At 44.5% G+C, this 22,622-nt stretch overlaps 1 protein-coding gene across 3 annotated transcripts in view; it reads right to left on the reverse strand.

The window, feature by feature from the left end:
* Window positions 1–22,622, reverse strand: part of maml3 (mastermind-like transcriptional coactivator 3) — a 111,650-nt gene that overhangs the window by 33,271 nt on the left and 55,757 nt on the right. For all 3 annotated transcript variants that reach the window (XR_004897142.1, XM_036000667.1, XM_031284377.2), the window contains exons 2-3: window positions 20,606–21,334; window positions 17,342–18,283 (exon numbers count right to left, since the gene is read on the reverse strand). Coding sequence is in view for 2 of the 3 variants with exons in the window: in XM_036000667.1 (XP_035856560.1) it covers window positions 17,342–18,283; window positions 20,606–21,334 (1,671 nt within the window). In the remaining variant the exon portion in view is untranslated. The remainder of the gene's footprint in view (window positions 1–17,341; window positions 18,284–20,605; window positions 21,335–22,622) is intronic.

A 22,622-nucleotide genomic window follows, 5' to 3' on the forward strand; every position in this document is an offset into this window, starting at 1 on the left:
GGAGGAGGAAATGGGACGCCATACAGGAGGGAATGAGAGAGATCGGTCATGTCATCAACAAAGAGGCCGACGCTGAGTTGACGTCAAGTGAAGCAAATACAACATCTGAAGATGTTGCCCCCCCCCCGTCCCTTCACTACGACAGGTATGAGCTTGGTGAAAGAGTCACACTCGCACACACACAGTCTTTATCCCCATTTCCATCCCCCACCTTGATTTATGAGCTCAACCTGGGAGATTGCTTTCCACAAGAGAGGGAGAAACATATACCAGCCTGCCTTTTGAAAGACACACACACACACACACACACACACACACACACACACTGTCATAAAACCATGCCTGCCGTCCATGTCAAGGTGAAATGGAGTAGGAAAACAAATAGATGTGCTAGTGGCAAACCACTGGTTCGGTGAGCAGCGACTCTGGAATAACTGTCGGACCCACACACAATCTTAAATGATTGATTTTTTTCCATCTACTTCCAGCAATCAGCGTGACAATAAAGTTGTAGAGGTGTGCAAGTCTGCAGATTGCACCTGACCTAAAGATGTCAAATGGTCCGCATAAGGTTATTATTCCGTTTGAATGCCTTGCTGTATCAAAGACTTTTTACCTACAGTGTATAAGGGGCAAGAGCTGTGGCCAACAACAGTTCCCAAATTCTTGAAAAAAGTTGAGACATTCTGGGGAAAAAAAACAAGGTAATTTAAATCACAATGGGAGGCAGGTATGTCACCTAAGCTGCTCCTTTTAAACCTCCCGCTCCTGGTGTGTTGATTAATGGCCACAGTGGAATGGCTCATCCTCAGGGGTTGGGGTAGGAGACATGGGTGAGGTCCCTTAGTTTTTCAATATACTGTGGTTACTGGTCCATACATACTACGACTAAGAGATGTGAAAACTAAATGACGTTAAATCACACTCGGGGCCTACTTTCACTGTGTGTGTGTGTGTGTGTGTGTCTCTGTGTATGTGTTCTCCGTGTGATACTTGGGCCAGCAGCTGCTACTGCAACATTTCTATTTCAGGTCTTTCAGGATGACATTGGGATGCATGCATGGAAGCGTGTGTGTGTGTGTGTGTGTGTGTGTGTGTGTGTGTATATATATATTTCTGCGATGTGACAGTGTCCAAAATGGAGCCAAAAGAGACCCAAATGCCCTTGTGTGTGACGCAAAATAGCAGTCAGCCAAGAGCCAAGGTGTCAAACGCTTACTGAAGACTGATGGCGTAGCTCATTTGTGTTTTCTGTCTATGGGCGTGTGATAGGTGCGCGTTTGTGTGTGTTGTCTCTCTCTCAAAACAGAAACACATAACCTCTAATGCCCAGAAATAGTCTTCTGAATGATACTGTCAGCATGAGCTGTAGTCTATTATCGTCCGGTCAGCAAGCTCAGCTACTGCTGAGCAGAACCAGGCTCTAGAACAGCAGACAGTGCTGCTGTGGATTAGTCTACATAACCGTACAGTACATGTATTAAAGTATTAATGCAGGTATTTAGCATTTCTGGATTTAGAGCTAACCCTGACCAGAAGGGGGAGCACATGCTATGCTTCCTTTAGAATTCTGAAACTGTGCACAGTGCGATCATAATTGTTGTTTTTACTACCTGAATAGGCGTCAAACAGTAAAAGGACTTTCAGAGGTAATTATCATCATCTCAACAAAATAAAAGCTGCACAATAGAACACTATGGAAACAAAGCACTGCCATATTAAGCAGTAAGAAAGCAAAAGTGGATTTTTCTTAGGAAAATGTGGTCCCATTTGTTTTAATTTATTGCCATTTTAGTTTTCTGCACAGGCTCAGGTTAATGTGACCTGTCTGAAACAAGGCTACAGTGAACTGAACACTTTACTGATCCAGAATAACAGGAACTTCAGCTGTGATAAAGGTTCAATACTGTCAAGAAATCAGCCAACAGTTTATATCACGCTCCTGCTCATGTTGCTCAGGTGGAACATTGATAACATTCTAGGGGTGGGAGAAAAAAAATTGAATGAATCGTGATTTGTTTTGCGACGATTTCTTAAAATCGATTCTTCTTACCCTAGAATAGATATTGCTTATTTCTTTTTTTTTTTTTTTAACCAATGATTCACCTAAATATTTTTTGTTTACACGGTGCCGCTGACAGCGACTACATCATGTCTGTTTCCAGCAAAACAGAAAATGCAGAAAATCCATGTTATGTACTTCTTTACAAATGAAATTAATGTCAGATTGACGTGATGCTCATTCTTCTAAGAAAACAATTTGTTTTTTAGAAATATCTCATGGTATATTGTCTCTAGAAGTGTATTATTTAACTTGTGTTTTTTGTTAAAGAAGGAAAAGAAAATCACAGTACTACAATGCTATCAAATCGCAATTCCTCATGTATTGTGAAAGAGCTGAATCTGGACAAAAGCATATCGTCCCAGCCATAAAAACATTCTGTGTGCTGCAGCCGCTGTCCCGGGACCACCAGGGATGTGGGAGCCATCGGGGGTACACGCCGTCATCCAAATGCTGACGGGCAGGATTCCCACTGCTAACAATGACAGAATACACTCTCCACTGCTGAAGGGGCTTGCTGTTCTGCACACTGATATTATTTTAGGAAGCTTGGCGAAGTCAATTCTGCTGTTGTTTGTCTACTGTGACTTTTCTGGGCCCCACTCTAGGTATTTTCTATCTCTCTTGGTCGTCTCTGTGCCACTATGATGAGGCTATGGTGCTGTCCCCAACTTATGATTTCAATTTGCTGTCTTATGTGTCAGTTTCACCAAAAGACACAGAATAATTTTTTACTTCCTTTTTTTTTTTTTTTTTTACATTTTTTTTTTAAACTTTCACTATGTGCATGCCATCTACTTTTAATATATTATCATACTGCGTCTGAATCTCTTGTATTATTTTACATTACGGCAACGATAGCTAGACTTGTTCTCAATTGTACTCACTAATACAGAATAAAAGAAGCATGTGAGATGACTTGGCACTACTTAATGATATGACATGCGTCGTGCTGTGTGTCAAAAGGAAATTAACTGTGCTGAACTGTCAATTAACAAATCTGATCTTCAATAAAAGGTGTTAATAGTCCACCGCCGTGTTCCCACATGAAGGTGTATGCCCTCAAGGCAGAAGAAACCTGTCCTTGTAAATACAGAGGCAGAGCCACAAACACACACAAACATGTACAGGAACTGTTTACTGTACACACACATACGCACATGCAGAGACACACACACACACACACACACACACACACAAAGCCACGAGAGAGACTACGCACGCACATACAGTATATACACACTCCCACATGCACACATACAGTACATACACACCCAGGTTTGCTGTTGATGGTGCAGGTAAAGCTGTGCTTTCCCAAGCATTTTGAACGTTGTGTGAGACTAGCAAACATCCCTGTGTGTAGGGTAAGCAGATTTTCTGCCTTCTTGCGCAAAAACTACAATAAGGGAGGGTGGGATGGAGGGGGGAGGGAAGGAGAGGGAGGGAGGGAGGGAGAGAGAGAGAGAGAGGAGGAAAGAGATGGCAAAAGGGGAAGGGGAGGAATATGGAGAATGACAATGTGTTTTAGTGCTTACCTCCAACAAAATGATGGCAGATGAGGAAAGGGAAGAAAATAAAATAATAACAAATATATATATATATATATATATATATATATATATATATAGAAGGTGAGATCTCTTTCCTCAACCTGTCTGGTGGATTGCAGCAGCACAGAGCACATGCTTTATACCACTCACAGGTAGAGCTAAATCATGATGTATACCTGCATCACGTCAAAGCTGTTTACACATGTCAACACAGCTCCATCGGCTGAATTCAAGCACAAACTATTGAAAGAAAGAAATGTAGCATAAGTGCTAGGACCGCTCAGCGTGGTGACGCCAGAGGAAAGTTGTACGAGGCAGTTTGGATTTCAATTCTTTTTTTATTTTATTTTTTTGGTTTAAAAACAGTCTCCGAGCTTGAGAATGCATAGAAGTTGGAGGAGTTCAAAAGTTGATTAAGGTCATCTTGAAAAGGGAGACATTTCAGGAGACTGGCATGTCTGGATTTCTAAATTATGACTTACAAACACATGTAGGCCTTTATAAAATTACTGTGAGGTATTATTTTATATAGCTAAATTAAAAATTGCCCTAGTGTAACTGGCATGGTTCACTGTTTTCTGATATTATTTTATAGACCAACCAATTCGTTGATCAATTGATGAAAAATTGGTAGTTGCAGTCCTACACTGTATAGTGGCACAAATCTTTTTTTTTTTTTTTTTTTTTAAAAAGACATTTTTAAAACACAAATTCAACACAAAACAGTGGTTCTGTGACTCTATAGGAGTACTTCACTTGCGTGTTAGTTGTGGAGCTGCTAGTTCTGGATTCCAGACCTGATGCTGATAGTAAGTGGGACATGTCTGCTTTTCCTCACTTTTATCCAGTCACATGTGGTTTCACGGGCCACCGAAACCAAATGTTGTGAACATGCTGGTCACAAATGTCAGAGCTTTGGTGGCATTGGCCATGTGATTGGCCATGTGTTAATGTGTACAGATGCATATGAAACATACCAGGAAAGCAGAGCTACTAAAGAAGAGCTGTTAATGGGGGGAGGGGGGGGGGGGGGGGCAGCCATCCACCCATCCTAATTTCTACACTGCAGTACAAAGTTACAAAAGGTACATACAGCCAGACGCACCATGAAGTCACAAACATGAAACAAGCACACTGAAATTTGCCGAGCACAAGACAAAAATAGCATCTTCTATCACATTTCACACACACACACACACACACACACACACACACACACACACGGCAATTGGATTTTGCTGGTGCAAAGAGCAGCAAAGAGTGACATGAAGCATGTGAGGCTGACGCTTAGTGCCGCCAAATTGAAGCTCTGTGTCTAAAGTGAATTATCTTTGGCTGTCTGTGGCAGCCTCACTGCTGTGTGTGTGTGTGTGTGTGTGTGTGTGTGTGTGTGTGTGTGTGTGTGTGTGTGTGTGTGTTATCACCCCCTAAAGTTATAATGTGTGGGTGTGTATGAATGTGTCCCGGAATTAGTGTGACAGCGCATCTTTCCTGGTAAGGGTGTGTGTGTTTATTTGTGCAATTGGATGGGATGTTGGGAAGCTTGAGAAATAATGATATAAGCCTGAGAACCAACAGACGGGAGGGGAGCTAAAACAAATACACACAAACACACAACACGCATGCGCACGGACCTCTGGTATGGAGTAATTTGTCTGAGTATTACTGTTAGAGGGGTCTAAGAATGTACTGTACAATCAAATAGTGACACAGTTGCAGTTGCAACACAATGTCAACAAACACGCGGAACTCAAAAAGCCCCAGAAAGATTTCATTAATTGCAGATTGGATTGTGTTTTATTTTAAAGGTGGTATTTGGTCTTCACCCCACATTTACCCCACCATTAGTCAGTTCTTTTTACTATCCCCACCACTAATACAAATCAATTGTTGTTTTTGCATACAATGGCAACTGTAAATAAATGTTGCTCCCTTGGAGTGTGTGTGTTTGTGTCCAGGTATGCATTTGTGTCAAACAGTGGTCGTCAACGTCACACTGTTTGCCAATGACAGCCCTTCAACCTTCCATCTTTTTCTCTCTCTTTCTTTATGCCTTATTATGGCGAATGAGACAATAGGATCCATGATAGGTGTCCTGTGCCATGCCTGATAGCACTGCCTCCCTCCAATGTAGCTGTCACGCCAGCTGATAGATGGACCCAGTACACACACACACACACACACACACACACACACACACACACACGCACACACACACGCAGACGCACACGCACACGCACGTACAAACCCATAGACAGGTATGGTACACACACTGACAGAGTCTGTTTCTTGACAATGACAACAATAAAAACACAGTATAGTGCATGCTAATATATTAGCCTAGCCATACATGCCAACATAGCCCTGCAGATGAGTTATTATTAGGTACAGAATTATTACATAAAACAGCAAAATTAAGATATAATTTTGCTGCATCTAATATAACTTGAGAGGGTATACGTTCCTCACAAAATCCGCAATCCGCAATCACAGCCGCAAAATTACACATGTTGACTGTAAATGTTAATTCTGTAAATTAGCTATTAAATGAAACTTTGATGTTGTCTTAACGTAACATTAAACCTGCTCCACTAGCTGGTGTCTGTAACAAAAGTCAAAGACATCTTTCTTAAAAACATTTAAAAAAAACGCAGCTGCTGTCTGTAGCTCTGTTAGCAGTATAGCTCCGTGTGGTACTGGCTGTTAGCTAGGTAAAGATGAAGTCCCAATCTTTGTAAATTTGCCAAATTGCTAAATAGAAATTGTTTTTTTGTTGACTATTAATGTTAAACTTGCTCTGCTGCCTGTTTTCTGTCATGTTATGCTTGGTCCAAGACGGTTTTCCAGGGTAAAAAAAAACACATTGCTGTCTGCAGCTCTGTTAGCATGAGTTCCATGTGGTACTGGCTGCTAGCTAGGTAGCATTAGTCCAAATTAAACCTTTAGCTATATCAATATCAATATTTTAAGCTTTTTACCTTCATATCTTAAATTCAGGACCTCCTAAGCAGTCAAAGCTTAACAACTGGTCTTGTTAGCCTGTGACACTCTTAACGCTAACATTAGCTTTCAATAGAGTTATTTAGAAGACGTCAGATATCTATAACAGTTTGTTGTTACCATCTTAATTAGACAACCACTTTAGTGTCATACTGTAGCTGATTTTAGAAACTAAGTACTGAGCAAAGCCAAGCACACCACTAATCAGCCGTAGGTATATCAGTCACCATGGGTAATAGTTTGGGCAAAGTTAAAGGCTCTGCACACCTGCACAGGTGTTTTCAATTATTCCAGCTGATTACCCCTCTGCTCAAGTTGCTATTCTGTGAATTATGCAAAGTCACCAAACTACATGTACCAATAACAATGATAAATGTGAAGGTTGTCCTGCTTTGAAATGTGCACCGACGCAAACATGGTGTGAGGCAAATGTAAACCAAGCAGAGTCTGTATGCACCCACACAGTGCTGAGGAGACCTCTAATAAGGTGCAATATGTGAAAACACCTGTGTAGGTGTACCGTGGGTGTGTTATTAACCTTTAACTGTATGATATGAATTTGCATTGATAAAATGAATACATGCAAGGTTTTTAATCTAAATATAGCTAATGTTTGGGCTGATATCAATTTAAAAAATGAAGGGTAAATGATATAGTCTTGTGTGATAGGAATATCAGCTGCCTGATACTTTCATGAATGTATAAATCTGTAAGACACATCATGCAAGTGAAAATTAGGCATAGGAATGCTTGGGCATATTCTAAGTATCTTAGAAAAATAGTATCTACAAACTAATAATTTTTTGTATGCCTGTTATACAGTGTTTAACCTAAACTACAATAACTGCAGTTCTGTTTGTTGCTATTGTAGTTATGTTATTTCCTCCCAGGGATACTTTAAGTCCATCTTATACTATACTATACTATGCTATTCAGATAAGAAGACTGAGGTCAAGCAGGGAAAAGGTGAGTCTGATCTTGATGAACTGTCTATAGGTGGCGCTCCTGTCTGGAGAGAGTAGTAACAAGAAAAAAAATGTTTTAACCAACTAAGCATGATTTTTATTATCAGAAGCATCTGAAATGCATCTAGTAGCAAACACTAAAAATGAATTACATGAGCATAGCTGTATCCTGTAAACCCAAATAATTAATCAAACTATACAAACAGTGTGTGTGTGTGTGTGTGTGTGTGTGTGTGTGTGTGTGTGTGTGTGTGTGTGTGTGTGTGTGCTTTCGTGTGTTTATGTCTGTGTGAATGAGAGGGAACCATAGTGCCATTGGGAGAGAGGAGAGGGAGGCAGGGAGTGTGGGAATAAAGACAGGGGGGGAAAAGGAAAAAGATGGAGAGAGGGAGCGTTGCGCAACCATCAATCACTTCTTCGGGTTCAAGTTTATTTGGCTTTTTTTTTTTTTTTTTTTATAAATACACAGCACACAGAGAGGGAGAGGAGGAGGGTAGAGAGAGAGATAAAGACAGGGGGAGAAAACAACACAGGGGGAGAGAGAAAGAGGGCAAAGGAGGTGGAGATTAACGCACGGAAGGGGGGAAACTACCTGGGAGTGAGGGGATGAAGAGGGAGGCAGTGAGAGATGAGAGGGCAGAGAAGTCAGGGAATGAAGGAGTGGGAGAAGATATGTGCATGCAGGGCAGAAACGGGGAGAAATATGGGTTACAGTATGCCTCTGCATCTACAAGTGTGCAGAAACTGTGCACAGACATTTGTAGACGAATCGGCACAACAAACAGATACTCACTGCGAAAACCACAAAACAAATCTCTACAAAGACAAAGAAAGAAGAGACATAAGTGCACATATAGAGGTGGGTTTTCTCTCTCTCACTCTGTGTGTGTGTGTGTGTGTGTGTGTGTGTGTGTGTGTGTGTGTGTGTGTGCGCGCGCCTCTGGACCCACAGCCTGCCTCAGAGCTCTAATGAGAGACCAGAGCTCCCTCCGTCTACTTCTCCTCAATCACTGCTCAGTCCCTCCTGCTCTCTGCCTACGCTGCTGTCGCTCTTCATAACTCTTTGGACGATCGTATGTAGGTTACTCTCACTTTCTGCCTCCATGTTGCTCTTTTTCCCCCTCTCTTTGTGTGAGCATCATGTGATCTTTCTCATGTTGTGTTCAGTTTCCATCTCTCTCTACCATGTACATACGTTCTGCCCTTCCCCATGTTCTTATACAGTGCTCTTTTTTTTTTTTCCAGTGCAGCCCACTTCTCCATGCTGTATTGCCCTAACATATGACGCACAACTCCTCCTTGCCTTTCAGCTCATTCATTCCTTCTGTTTTACCATCTCTCTCTCTCTAATTTTCTCTCTCTTTCCCCGTCACCATTTTTGCATTAACTGCACTTTTTACTCCGGCCCCTGTGTGCTATTAGTATCATGATGTTACATTATAGCATTTTCAGCATTGTATTAACTGCTTGTTTTAGCTGCTGTACAGAGCAGTGGAACAGAGGGAAAACATCTATACCACAGCCGCTACACGTTGGTGATACGATGTATCGGAGGAGACCCCGAATTCAAACCTAATTTTGTAAGATAACATTTTTAAATTGTGTCATTGTACACAGAGTAACACAAGATGCAGTACATCTCTGGGAATATTTCGTGCTGAGTTTAGCTTAGAGTTCCTTACAGTTCCTCAAGGAAAGCATTTGTGAGAACATGCCAGTATACTCACTGTAACCTTAAGACTGTTGTTTATGTTAACACAAAGCAGAAGGCAGTATGAGTTAGGTCGGGTAGCAAATATGACTTGCAAGCTTCTCAAAACAAGAAGTTAACTATAAGCAGCCCAAAGGTCTACCACTGACTGACAGTGTTGAATGGTAGACTAGGGTGTATACTGTGGGGAGAAGAATGAGTCTGTGGGAAAACCTTGAGGAGTTTGGCTGTCCATCCTGTGCGGTGTTGGAACATGTAATCTTGAACTGCTTTTTGATGGCAAATTGACCATTTCGCCTGTCTGAACACAGCACATTTGATTTGTTTTGAAGTATAATGACAATTTCACAAACACACGTTTTTCTCTCAGTTGTCCTGTCTTCCATTTGCTACTCTCTTTTCTCAGTATCAGGTACAAGACTGTTGGATTAGGCTCCTTTAGGAGTGGATTAGCTGTGTCGGAGCCGTTTGAGGTAAATTGCTCCAAGGAGTCAATCTACCCCCTCCACCTCCACCACCAACACCTCCTTTCTCCTCTGAAAGACAGTCAAAATTCTCAACCTAATCCTTAAAGCGCTTTACCACACCTCCCCCTGTATTTCACCCCCTCTGTCTGTGCCTTCTCTGTTTCAGTTTTCCCTCCTCCATTCTCTCCCTCCTTCTTTCAGCCCACACAGACGAGGAATGAGGAGTGGAAGAGTGATAGACGTGTGGGATGGAATAGTAGGGTGAGGTGAGGTGGGGGCTGAGAGGAAGGGCTGGCATATAAATGCAGAGACTCCGACAGACACATGTAGGTGAACCGTATGACTTTACAAGACTGGCAGCTTTTGTAGTGTGTGTGTGTGTGTGTGTGTGTGTGTGTGTGTGTGTACCTACTAGAGCATGTCACTGAACAGTGGTAAGTGCTGTTAATGGTAAGTAGCAACGTGTGTGTGTGTGTGTGTGTGTTAGCATCTGACTGAGCAGATGGGGAGGGTGGGGTGCATTTTGGGGACAAGGGCGGGGTCACATCTGTGTCGTCCCTCGCATTGGTCTTTGTGTTTGTGTGTGTGTGTGTGTGTGTGTGTGTGTGAGAGACACTTGGCATGGTGGCCATATCTAGAGCCATCAACACAAACAAGGTGATTAGCAAGTTGGGGCAAACACATTATTACTCAGAATTAATGGACTGACCTCATACACTTTCTAATAGCCAACCGTCTTTCTCTCCCATCTCTCTCCATGTCCCAAAAAATTGCATTCTGTTTATTCTAGGCGTATATCCAATTTGTACAACATTGATAGCGCGCTGTTAATGCAATCTGCAGCTGAGCCTTATGCCATATTTATCACTAAACTGTACACAAGTACAACCTGCTTATAGGCTGGAACATTTAGACAGAGACAGGCTGTCGGGTGTAAACACACACACACACACACACACACACACACACTACCCCTGCCTACCCTCGTCTTGGAGCTGCCATTGATTTGGGCTGCAAGGTGCTGTGGGCAATGGTTGCTATGGCAACCGGCAGCCGAGCAAGGCAGCCAAAGTTTGAGCTGGCATGAGGAGAGACTGTGTGTGTGCGTGCATGTCTCAGTGTGTGTGTGTGTGTGTGTGTGTGTGTGGATTGTTTGTGAGTGTGTATATAAGAGGTAGAGCAACCAAGCATGCATTTATGTTTCTGTGTGTGTGTGTGTGTGTGTGTGTGTGTGTGTGTGTGTGTGTGTGTGTGTGTGTGGTGCTGGCGGGGTGACAGCAGTCTGTTTAGTATGCATCCTTCTGACTGCATCTCTTTTCCTCCCTCCCTTTGGCCCACAGACACAGCATAAAAATGATATACCCCCATGCACATGCGCGCAAACACACACACACACACACACACACACACACACACACAAACACACACACACACGGCTATGGTTGCTCTTCTACATATGCACATACTTAAAGTCACACACACATACACTCAGACACCATGTGCCTGCAGACACATTGTGTCATGACTGGTTTCTTACACAGTGAGGCCTGCAGGTAAATATTGCAGATGAGGTTAACACACACACACACACACACACACACACACACACACACACAGTGACATTGCTCTGAAAAAGCAGCCTGTTGGTGGAGGTGAGTATTGATATTTCCTCTCCAACCCTGTATTTACACCCCCAGGGCTTGTCGCATAGGTGGGGATGGTCTGTCTCAGTGTGTTTTCTCTGCTGCTGTCGAAGCGAACCAAACCGCTTTGGGTGTGTGTGTGTGTGTGTGTGTGTGTGTGTGTGTGTGTGTGTGTGTGTGTGTGCGCGCGTTGTGGGGTAGGGAGTCGGGGGACCTTGGGAATTGTTTTCCCTCTCGCTGCTGCCAATGCTTCTCTCACACACAAGACATCGATACACACACACACACACACACACACACACACACACACACACACACACCTTTTATGTTAATACATTTGCATAACACACTCACTATCATGCATTCCTACTGTGTAAGTAAGTACAGTGTTATATAAGAATGTACTGTACACAAGCAATGACTAGCACACACACACACACACACACACACACACACACACACACACACACACACACTATTGATCAGGAGTGTGGAAGTGGAGCTCGGCACTAATAGCTCCCTCTAAGCACAGGAGAGGCAGAGTGTTTAAGGACGCAAGGAGGAGCTAAAGGGAGGGAGGATGAGGATGAAAGGAAAGGATGGGAGAGGAAAGGAAACAGAAATGTAAGGAAAGGAGAGAAGAGGAAAGGAGATTAAAGGACAAGGAAATCAAAAGAAAGGAAAGAAAATGTGAGGAGAGGAAAGGAGAGAAGAAGCAGAGAACAGATATGAACAAATGGACAGCAGAGGCACAGAGAGAGCGGTTTGTCTTGTGTTTGTCTTAACAGGAAGCATCTCAGGAGGCACAGAGAGAGAGAGAGAGAGAGAGAGAGCAGATACACAACAGAACACAGCAGTCTCCACCCTGCCCCCTCCACCTTCACGCTCCACCCCAACACCCCTTCACAACCTGCCTCCCCTCCCCATCTTCAGAGCCTCTCGACAGGATCTGAGAGCAGCTCAGCTCAAGCCCTGACACGTGTGCCTGAGAGAGAGAAAGATGGAGAAGTGAGAGAGTGAGCAGTATTCACTTGTGTGTGTGTGCGACTCAGATAGAGAGAGAGAGAGAGAGAGAGAGAGAGAGAGAGAGAGGAGTGTGTGTGTGTGTGTGTGTGTGTGTGTGTGTGTGTGTGTGTGTGTGTGTGTGTGTGTGTGTGTGTGTAGGGAGGGGTGACAGAGTGAGCAGGAGATGAAATGTGTGTACGTGAGGCAGGGGGGGAGTGAAGGCAGGAAGGTAATATCTCCTGCTCGTGGGGCTAGATGGAGGAAAGAGAGAGAGAGAGAGAAATGACTTGGTCAGGGGCTGTGCTGTCCCTAGCTCTTCTCTCCTTCTCCTCCTCTTTCACTCTCCTTGTTGCCCCTTCCCTCCATCCTTTACCGTGTGGTTGGCAATAGAGCAAGAACGATATGGATATTTGGGAGTTTACTTTTTTTTATTCATATAACTGATAGTACATCAGCTATTGTTCATTTTTTTTGCCACATAAATACATAACATAAAACCCTTTATTTATAAGTTATAAGTTTTCACAAGACAAAATAAAATGCAGTCTTTAAAACTGAAAATGAAATAAAAATATGAAAGCAAAATTGGCACTTCAGTTTTTCAAGGACAAAAAAACAAAACAAAATAGTGGAAAAAAAAAAATCCACTTTGGGACGCACTGCAATACATAATTGATTTTACAAATGCCCCTTGCTGGACTGCAAGGTACAGCTTACTGCAATTCAACACTGACATTTGAATTGGGACCAATTATTACAGACTGTTCTTCTACATCCGAACGATAGTTTGAATTTCATATAGGAACAGACAACTCTATCATATACTGACACTCAGCTATGTGATTGTCATGTCATGTGTTAAACATTTTTTAACATACGTACGACACTGATATAATACTACAATACCAACTGTAATAAGCTAAAGTCAGCCAATAATATCAGCCAGCCAATGTATTGTTCAGGTTCTTGTTCAACGCGTGTGAGACACCCTATGGAAAACTGGCTGTGTGTGTGTGTGTGTGTGTGTGTGTTAAGTCTGCCACCCATGAGACCTTGTGGAGGTCAGGGTTCTCAGTAGAAGAGGATGGAGAAAGGGATGAAAAAAAAGAGAGAGGATGATGAAAGGCTTTACCTCTGAAAAGACGATTGGTGGAGAAAGTAGAAAGCAGGAGGGGCTTTGTCAGAGAGTGTGCATGCCTGTGGGTGTTTTTCAAAGCCTGTTTGTTTGTTGAATATGTGTGTGTGTGTGTGTGTGTGTGAGAGGGGGCTGGTGTCGTGACTCACGGGGCTATTAGCACCGACGTCGGCTGCTTCGTGCACTGCAGTCGGGCACGAGCACACACATGTGCTCACTTCCAAACACACATGTACTCATCCACACACACACACACACACAGTCAAACGTCCCGCTCCAATTTATCAGGATGACACCAGAAGCCCTCCTCTGAGCCCAACACCTGTCAATCCATTCTCACCCAATCATCACTCAGATAGCCCCACCCGCCCCCACGCTGCTAGCTTCACACAGCTGCACACATGCTTGTGCAACAAGCCACATCCACCTCACAATCATTCTGCTTCACACACACACACACACACACACACACACACACACACACACAGTCAGGTGACAGCATCATCCGTAACACGCAGACAATCACATAAACATATTACACAGACCCGTGCACGCGCCTTTGCTCCCCCACTTGCTGCTTCCACTGAGACATCCACCACCGTGGCGACGGTAACCGCGACAACGGGCATAAATTAGCGTCATAGAGATATGCAAAGCGAGGGAGCAACAATTAAAGCTTGACTAACGAGCTTTTGAGGAGCGAGGCTGAAGTTTCCCCGAGCAGCTGCTAACTGGATTAGCCTACACACACACACACACACGCACAAGCAGAGAGGAGCGAAAGAGAGAGGATGGATCAGAGAGACAGTGATGTTTAAGCACCACCTGTGAAACGACAAATACACACACACACAAAGCCAAAGACTGATGTATATACACACGCTAATGCAGACTAAGAAATGTGAATCTAAATCCAGCTAGCATCACTTCACCCAAACACAAACAAATACAATTACCAAGGGTGTCTCTGGGGATATCAACATATCAGCACTAATTACTCCACAACAAGAAACACACACACACACACACACACACACACACACACTTACCTATCCAGCTGAGCTTTGATAGTCCTCAACATTTACATTGGTTTACCTGAATAGTCCAACCAAGGCTCTGTCTAGGAACTGAGTAACTAAGACATAATTGTGTCTTAAAGAACAGAACCACGTTTCAATAAAACCAAAAAACCTGTTGTGACGGAGCACATAAACAGTAAGCAGTGATGAAAGTCTTGCTAATACCGCCATTGGTTACTCAGGCAATATGCTAGCTTTGCAGCGGAAACACTGTACATCTGAAAGCAATCATCATAATAAACACTGCTTACTGTCTTATCTTTTATGTAAACGGCACGTCTCTTTAACCTCATTCGGACCAAGTGATTAAAGATCTAATGTGGGGGGAAAAAAGAGCATTCCCTTGTTTATTGCATTTGGCATATGTTGTCATTATTTTCAAGATGTCTCGCCTTGACATACTGAAGAATGTTGCAGCTTTTAGTCCAATACGCCTACAATTTGGGCACAGATTGTTCTCAAATTTTTAAAGAGCTGATTGCCAAGACCTCTTTTAAAGCTGACAAACATTGCCAATTGCATTCAGTTTAATATGACCCACCTTGTAATTAAGTTATTCCAGTGTTCATTAAAAAAGTATACTCCAGAGATTTTGTATTGCACTTCAATAAAGTTGGGGGGATTTACGAGAGACAGATTTTAAATATATATTGCCAATATTAATGCAGCATAAGCCGAGATATCCTGACTTCTAGTCCCTAGCATGGGTTGAGCTCCAAAAACACTGGACCCTACACTTCCCATAATAGAATTTGATAGCCTCTTTTTATTAGACAACCTACCTGGTTGTCTTTCAAACATTACACTCCCCGTTTCTAACGCAGAGTTTTCATTAAAAGATTTGTCTCCAATCCAAGACAGTTATTTTCTCAGACTTGACAAAGCCTCAGAAGAGACTTTTTATAAAACTATTTTCATAGGCTAAGTAGTACTCCCCTAAAGAACTGGTATTGTTGTGTGAAATCGCTGGATTTCACTTTTTAAATGTTACCACTTGTTGTCCACATCCTGTTAATATTGCTCAAATAATGTGGATCTGCACCCACTGCCACACTGATAAATGTCATTACAATGGAGCTGGATGCATGTACAACTGTGAACATTTTGCACTCCATTCCGCATTGCTCACTTATTTCTCTTTCCAGGCCCTTGACACTCTTCGTAATATGCTCCATCCTCACTCTACAATAAATCTCTCTCTTTATGCATTTGCCTTTCTCCTTTAGAGCGTTCTTTTTCTTTTCTGCACATCCCTCTCCTCTCTCTTCCCGGTCTCCAATTCTCCTCTGCTCACTCATATAAATCCCCCCTCCCCAAATCTATGAAACACACACAAACACACATGTGCACAGACTCGCGCTCGCTCACTTACGCACACAAACACACAGCCCTTCAGGCAGCAGCCACAAAGGCCCCATATTAATAAATCTGCTCCTTTATTGGTGCTGAGTGTCTCTGGCAGAGGGAGAAAGAGAGGGAGGAGAGGGGGAGGAGGGAGGAGGAGCAGGACAGGAGACGCAGAGATCACCAGAAGGGAGGAGGAGGAGGAGGAGGAGGTGGAGGAGGAGGAGGTGGCTGACTGACTGTAGTCATATCATGTACACAAGGGAGGCAGAGTGAGAGAGAGAGACAGAGAGATAAAGGGACAAGGAGACAACATTGACAAGTAAATCTTTAACAAGCATGCACACACCCGCACACACACTTTCTATTGACGATAATACAATGGCCCTGAGATAATGAGAAGAACAATGCAAGTGTGATGTTTCACTTGGGTAGGTTTGTGCGTTAAGGTGCAGTCCACCCACACTTCCTTAACATCCTCCATCCGGTAGATTATTAGGGACGCCTGAAACCTGGCTGAACCACCGGAGTGTTCACAGTGGGCTGTGCTGGTCGCTGGGCTCAGGAAACAAACTGCCCGAGGTGGGCTTTCGGTAATGACAGCAGCTAGCTCGGCTTAGTGGTCCAATCTCAGCCATCAGTCAGCTGTGACAGATTGGGGATATGAGCTAAGGAGCCGTTTAGCTTTGGTGTTTGGCGTGGTGTGTGAGTGCATGCGCTTGTGTGTCTGGGGAAGGAGGAGTTGGGGGGGGGGCTATCAGTGCTGCTAGTGTTGCAGAGGCATCAATACACTGTCGACAGGCCATTTTCCTATGCCTATTCCCGGCCCTGGCTTGTTGCTGGGGAAACTACCGCCATTTTACCGTATCTGGCTGCACCTCTGGAAGGTTTTGTAAAACAGCAAACCATTTTCGTAATCTGTCCCGGTCAAGCTTGTATTAGCTTACTTTTTTTTTTTTTATTTCTGAATCCTTGCCATTGGGTGTTCTGTGTGTAAAAATGGAGTCCAAGTTATCTGTATATTTTATAGAAAACCTCCAGTGGACAGCCAGCGTTTCATACAGCGCCTCAAGGATTGACCAGCAAACACTGCTGAGTGTTGCGTTCTCCTCCCCAGGTCATGGGTTGAGTGTTCTAGAACACCACCGCCCTTTGACATGGCACTCATCTCCTCCGTCACTGCTTTCTGTTTTCATTTGAAGAATGACTCTGTAATCAGAGCTCAAGCTACGGACAAACGGCGGTTGAAGGAAACCTTCCTCGCGGACCGACGCAGGTGCAACAGTACTGACTACACTTGAGCTGCGCCAATGCAATGCAAACCGCTTTGGCCTCGCCGCGTTGATTCAAAATACTAATGGAGAGCAACAGTTCCCTTACCTGTCCGTGGGGCTGCATGGTGCTGTAGGGCATGTTCTGGTTCAACACTTTCTGCTTCATCAGCAACATCCTCTTCTGCTCCTCACTCAGGTGGGCTGTCTGTCCCGGGATCGGCCCCTGGGTCTGCCCTGGCCCCGCCCCCTGGCCACCGCCTCCCGCACCACCCATGTAGGGAGGCATCATGGGGTTCTTGACCTGATTGTTCCCTCCCATGGGAGGAGTCATCCTCTGGCCTAGGTGATCGACCCCGCTGCCGCTGAAGTGACTCAGCGGTTTGGTGTTGTTATAGGACAACATGGCCGCCGTTTGCTGCTGCTGTTGCTGCTGCTGTTTGGACAGGGCGTTCTGGTTGATGCTGTTTGGCTGCTGCTGGCCCATCATGCCCATGTGGTTGTGAGGGAGGTAGTTGTTCATGGGGGCTTTGGGCCCATTGTTGGGGGCCATCCCAGTCACTAGAGGGCCCTGTGGCGTGTTAAAGGCTTGCGGTGGGTACATCATGGGGCTGTTGGGTTTGTCTTGGTTAAAGGGACCAGAGTTATAGGGACTGGTTGGAGCACCTGCAGGGGACCAGTTGGCTGCTTGTTGCTGCTGCTTTTGCTGCAGCAGTTTAGCCCGTTGCTGAGCCATTGCTTTGAGCTGCTCTGCTGGAGAAAGTTCTGGCGTCACTGGCCCCACAGGCTGACCTCCAGGGGCGACTCCAGCCGCTCCGGGTCCTGTGCCCGCCTGACTGACCCCAGGGCCTGGGTTCATCATGTATCCATTCCCAGGCCTAGAGACTGCTTGCGTCTGAGCCTGGGTTGGGGTCTGAGGGGAGCGAGCCACACAGTTGTGCAACGGGGAACCCGATGCCATGGCAACGGCTGGAGACTGCTGCAAAGGTTGCTGAGGAGGCGTTCCATTGGCAGTGGTGGCAAACTGCGGGCCTGACGAAGATGGTCGGACCTGTGGAGTCCAAACACAAACAAATCCCATGAGACTCGTTCCCTAATAACTCCTAAATAAGTAGTTCAACACAACGCCTGGGGGCGATTAGCTTAGAGTAGAGACTGGTTACAGCTCGCCTGGCGCTCTCCAAAGTTGAAAATCATGCCCATCAACACCTCTAAAGCTCTTCAGTTAACACATTCAGTCTCTAGTTTGTTAAATCTGTATACAAACAGCAAAGTAAAAATAACAATTTGGAGTTTTAGGGGAAGTTACTTCTCAGAGTCTTGTTGTCAGTAGGTTTGGTACCATCTTGCCTGTGCAGATATACCATATATAATATTTATGGTAACCAGCTACACAGCTGGAGACACCACACAAAAGCACTTGATGGATGGATAAACTGTTGTTTGTCAAGAAACGGTCACAACACACAACCCTCCCTTAACTCACAACTTGTTGTTTTTACATTTCTGTTTGTGTACATATTAAACAAATGAGATACAACTTGCTAATCAGACAGCTTTACACATGTTGGCATATGTATTTCTGAATGGCCACACGCACTACCACGCACGCGCGGCCCGGACCGACTATCAAAACACAGAACAGAGAAGCTGGGACTACAACACACACAGAGGGCGTGTGACTTACATGTGACTGACATTCTCTGTTCACGATGCCATTACTCCACTATATCTGCAAATATTTGTTTGCTGCTAGATTAATGTTCTGAATGTCGAGTACAGCCTCTTTAAATGAAACAATGTATATATATATATATACTACCGTAAATTTCCGTAAATGTCCATTCCACTCCATTACAGACAGAATACCAGCTAAGATCAGTTGCATTGTTTTTTTAACCAGGGCAGCAGTTTTCAGATTACATTATGTGCTTACATAATTGCAAAAGGGTTCTCCAATGTTTTCTCAGTTAGCCTTTTAAAATGATATCAGATTAGTAAACTGAATATGCCTTTGGAACATTGGATGAATGGTTGCTGATAACGGGCAATGTAGATATTGCATTAAAGATCAGCCACCCACTCAGAAGACCACGGCACTTACCCGTTACAGAAATATATTGCTAAGCCCTTGCAGTGTCCACGGAAATCTGTTCCTACCTTGGGAGATTTTTTTCGTCTTGCTGGAAAGCATCTGTCTCTGACCCAAATACATAACAGCTAGCTTATGAAACTGGTTATTATATTATAACCCCAACACACTGCTTGAGCGTTTCATGTTTGTTTCTTTCTTTCTTGTTCTGCACATCTCACAGTTTACTCATGAATTAGTAATTCAGAAAGTAAACACCTGTGTGATTACATTACTATGAATTACAATCGAGAATAAGTTCCTTTTTAAAACCAGTTCAAATTATCTGATTGCTGAAGTACGTTCAGCTTCAAAAGGGCAGAAATGATCAGATCAGATTTCATCAGATCTGATAAAAAAAAAAACTTCCAAAGGTAATTTCTACTTATTACCTGAATTACTTGCATCAGGAATTGCATCAGGTATAGATCATAAACACTGTCATGTGTACTGTGCATGCAAATTATACATGGTTTATGAATTGTTGCTGTCATGACATGTCGATCTATTGTGTCTGTTGCAAATAAAATCAAATTGGCATTTAAATTGGCACTCCAAGTGAGTTACACGCTAACAAATCGATAAAACTACCTATAGAGAAAACATCAGACACCTAAGCTGGTCCCAACTTGGGGCAGAGATAGGGGTTAATTATGAATCTGCCATTGGACAGCTTTTTGACCCTCTCAGTTTGGGATGTCCCGATCAGCTTTTTTGACCCCCTGATCCCACGTTTTAAATACTGAATATCTGCCTATAAAAAACAAGTTCCCGCTGGATAAAGAAAACTACACTTAGTGACGCCTCTTGCGCTTAATAGTCAATCTTTCCTTTTCTATTCATGTTTAACTCCAGGGAATATCAGCCTGTGTAACCCGTGGTTAAGAAGTGTGGAGAATTGGCGTAATCTGCTTCTGTAAAAAAAACAGATGACTAAGAAAGACGGACTTTTTTACTTGTTGCCAAGGGCTGGCAAGCTACTAGACACTCTGTGGACAGACACTGGTGAGTGGCTAAGGGCCATCTTGGTTTGAAAGTGCCGGCATCCAGCCGGTCTGGCGGTGTGTCTGTGCCGCAGGGCGTGTGTGTTAAAGGCAGCGATCACTACAAGCTGATGGAAATGATCGGAGTAAGGTATTAGGGGTAAAAGCCGATCCCCGATCAGTTAAAAAAAATGCCCATATCGGCTCTGAAACGATACTTGCAATCAGGACGTGGACATCCCTACTACTCAGTACTGACCTGCGGAGAGCCCATGGGAACCTGTGGGCCTCCCTGTGGAGGCTGAGGAGGAGGAGGCAGGGCTGCTGCCGGCGCCCCCGTCGTGTTCCCGGCTGCTTCTTGCGGGCCTGGTGTCTGATTGTTTCCCGGCCGGCCGAACTCCGCCTCTTTCTTGTCCTCAAAGTCCTCGTTGAAGAGGTCGTGCATGTCGTCCTCTGGCACAGTGTTGGCCAGCTCGTCGATCAGCTCCTGCCACTCTTGGTCGTTGAGGTTGATGTCCGAGAACAGTTTGTTCTGATTGGACAGAGACTGGGGATCGGAGGACTCCATCCCGCCCCCGTCGTCCAGCGGCTCCTGTTTCAGGTCTTTGAGGAGGCCGAAGCTGTCTTCCAGGTCCAGCGAGCCGTTCAGCTTCATGTCCTGGAGATGGTTGCTGCCGTTCTTCCCTAGCTCGTCTGACGTCTGGCCTACATGGTTGCCGTTGCTGTTTGTAGTGTTTTTTCCGGTGGAAGTGTTGGGCCCTCCAAGCAAGGGCTTAATGTCCATTTGGTGATGCAGTGGAGAGATGGGTGGGACATTGTTGTTATTGTTGTTGTTAGGGAGACCCGTGAGTGAGTCCAAACCACCGGGGCCCTCCTTCCGTACCCGTTTGGTAGTCGGCGAGTAGCTGCCTCCGTCGCAGATGCCGTTCTGTTCTCCATTGAGGGGCGACCGTGCACTGTCCAGTTTCCTCTTTACAGTCTCCTGGAGCTGTAACAAAGAAGAAAAAGAAAACGAATTAGGGCAGGAGGAGCACCAGAGGTGGGACATGTTAGCAAAATGAAAACTTTTCTGTGGTCTTCAGGGCGCTAACGATGGAAGCAACATGAGATACTAAGTCAGTAAGGCAACAGGCTGCTTCATCTCTACACGCGTCAACAACTCTCTTGAGAATGCCAAGGTGTGCTGAAAATCTAAATATCACCAAGACAAATGGTACTTTCTGTACAGATTCAATCTGGCTTAAATAATGACACACACCAGTTCTCACACTCTCCATGACTAAAAGCCAATTTATGGTCCTGTGTTAAATCTATGCCGTAGGTACATGGAGATACGGACCCTATGCCGTAGCCTGACGTGCACCTCTTAAAACATTTAACTACACGTCGCGGCGTCGCGGAACGCAACAACTGTGATTGGTCTGCTTGGCCGTGGCTTGGTAGCGTTGCATTTCCCCCCCCCCCGACTCATTTCCTGGTTCTCCTTCTCCATAAACAACATGAAATCAAGGAGAAGGTTGACTTTTCCTGCTACAGCTTTCAGACCGTGGTCAGAAATCACAGGGGAGACACTTTGTTTCTCCGTCTACGCCTCTAGAGTCGGTACTCGCTCCGAAGCTAATCACCGTCACTCTCTCCCTCGCTCTACCACACACTCCCCAGCATACACACATGCCGGCTCTGCTATTCTCTTAAAGAGATATGCTAGAACGTCGCAGACACCAGCGCACAAGTATAAATCTCAGGCCACTTGCGTAGACTACGGCAAAAGCTCTGCGTAGAGCCCCCGCAGAAGCAGAAATCCCGCTTCAAGAGCAGGCTGGACTCCAAGGTTTTCTAAGAAAGGGAGGAAAGATCAAAAGAACAGCCCGCTCCATCTGTAGTATTCTCCCCATCATTAGCATCAGCCAGTGGGCAGATGAGCCCAGTCTGAATCCACACCCCGTTCTTAGCCTTACTGTAGGCAGCCAGCGCACAGTCTGCCAAACTTAACAGTCTAACTGCCTCTGTCATGGCACAGACTAGATAATGACAGGGTGCTAACGAACGCTGGCTGGCAGTTAAGGTAATCACCATCATAGACCTGGGTTGAAGAGGAGAGGAGGTATGGAGGGACAGCAGACAGAAACTCAGACATAGCAAGAGAGAAGTGAGACAAGGGGCAGAAAACGGGGAAAGGAGTAAGACCATGCCAACACGGGACATTTTAAATTCTCTACATTTTGGCCTTTTAATCAACACCAAGCAGATGGTTTCCACCACCAAAAAAAATTTGC

The sequence above is a fragment of the Sander lucioperca genome, chromosome 4 (genome assembly GCF_008315115.2).
Source record: "Sander lucioperca isolate FBNREF2018 chromosome 4, SLUC_FBN_1.2, whole genome shotgun sequence".
Taxonomy (NCBI): Eukaryota; Metazoa; Chordata; class Actinopteri; order Perciformes; family Percidae; genus Sander; species Sander lucioperca.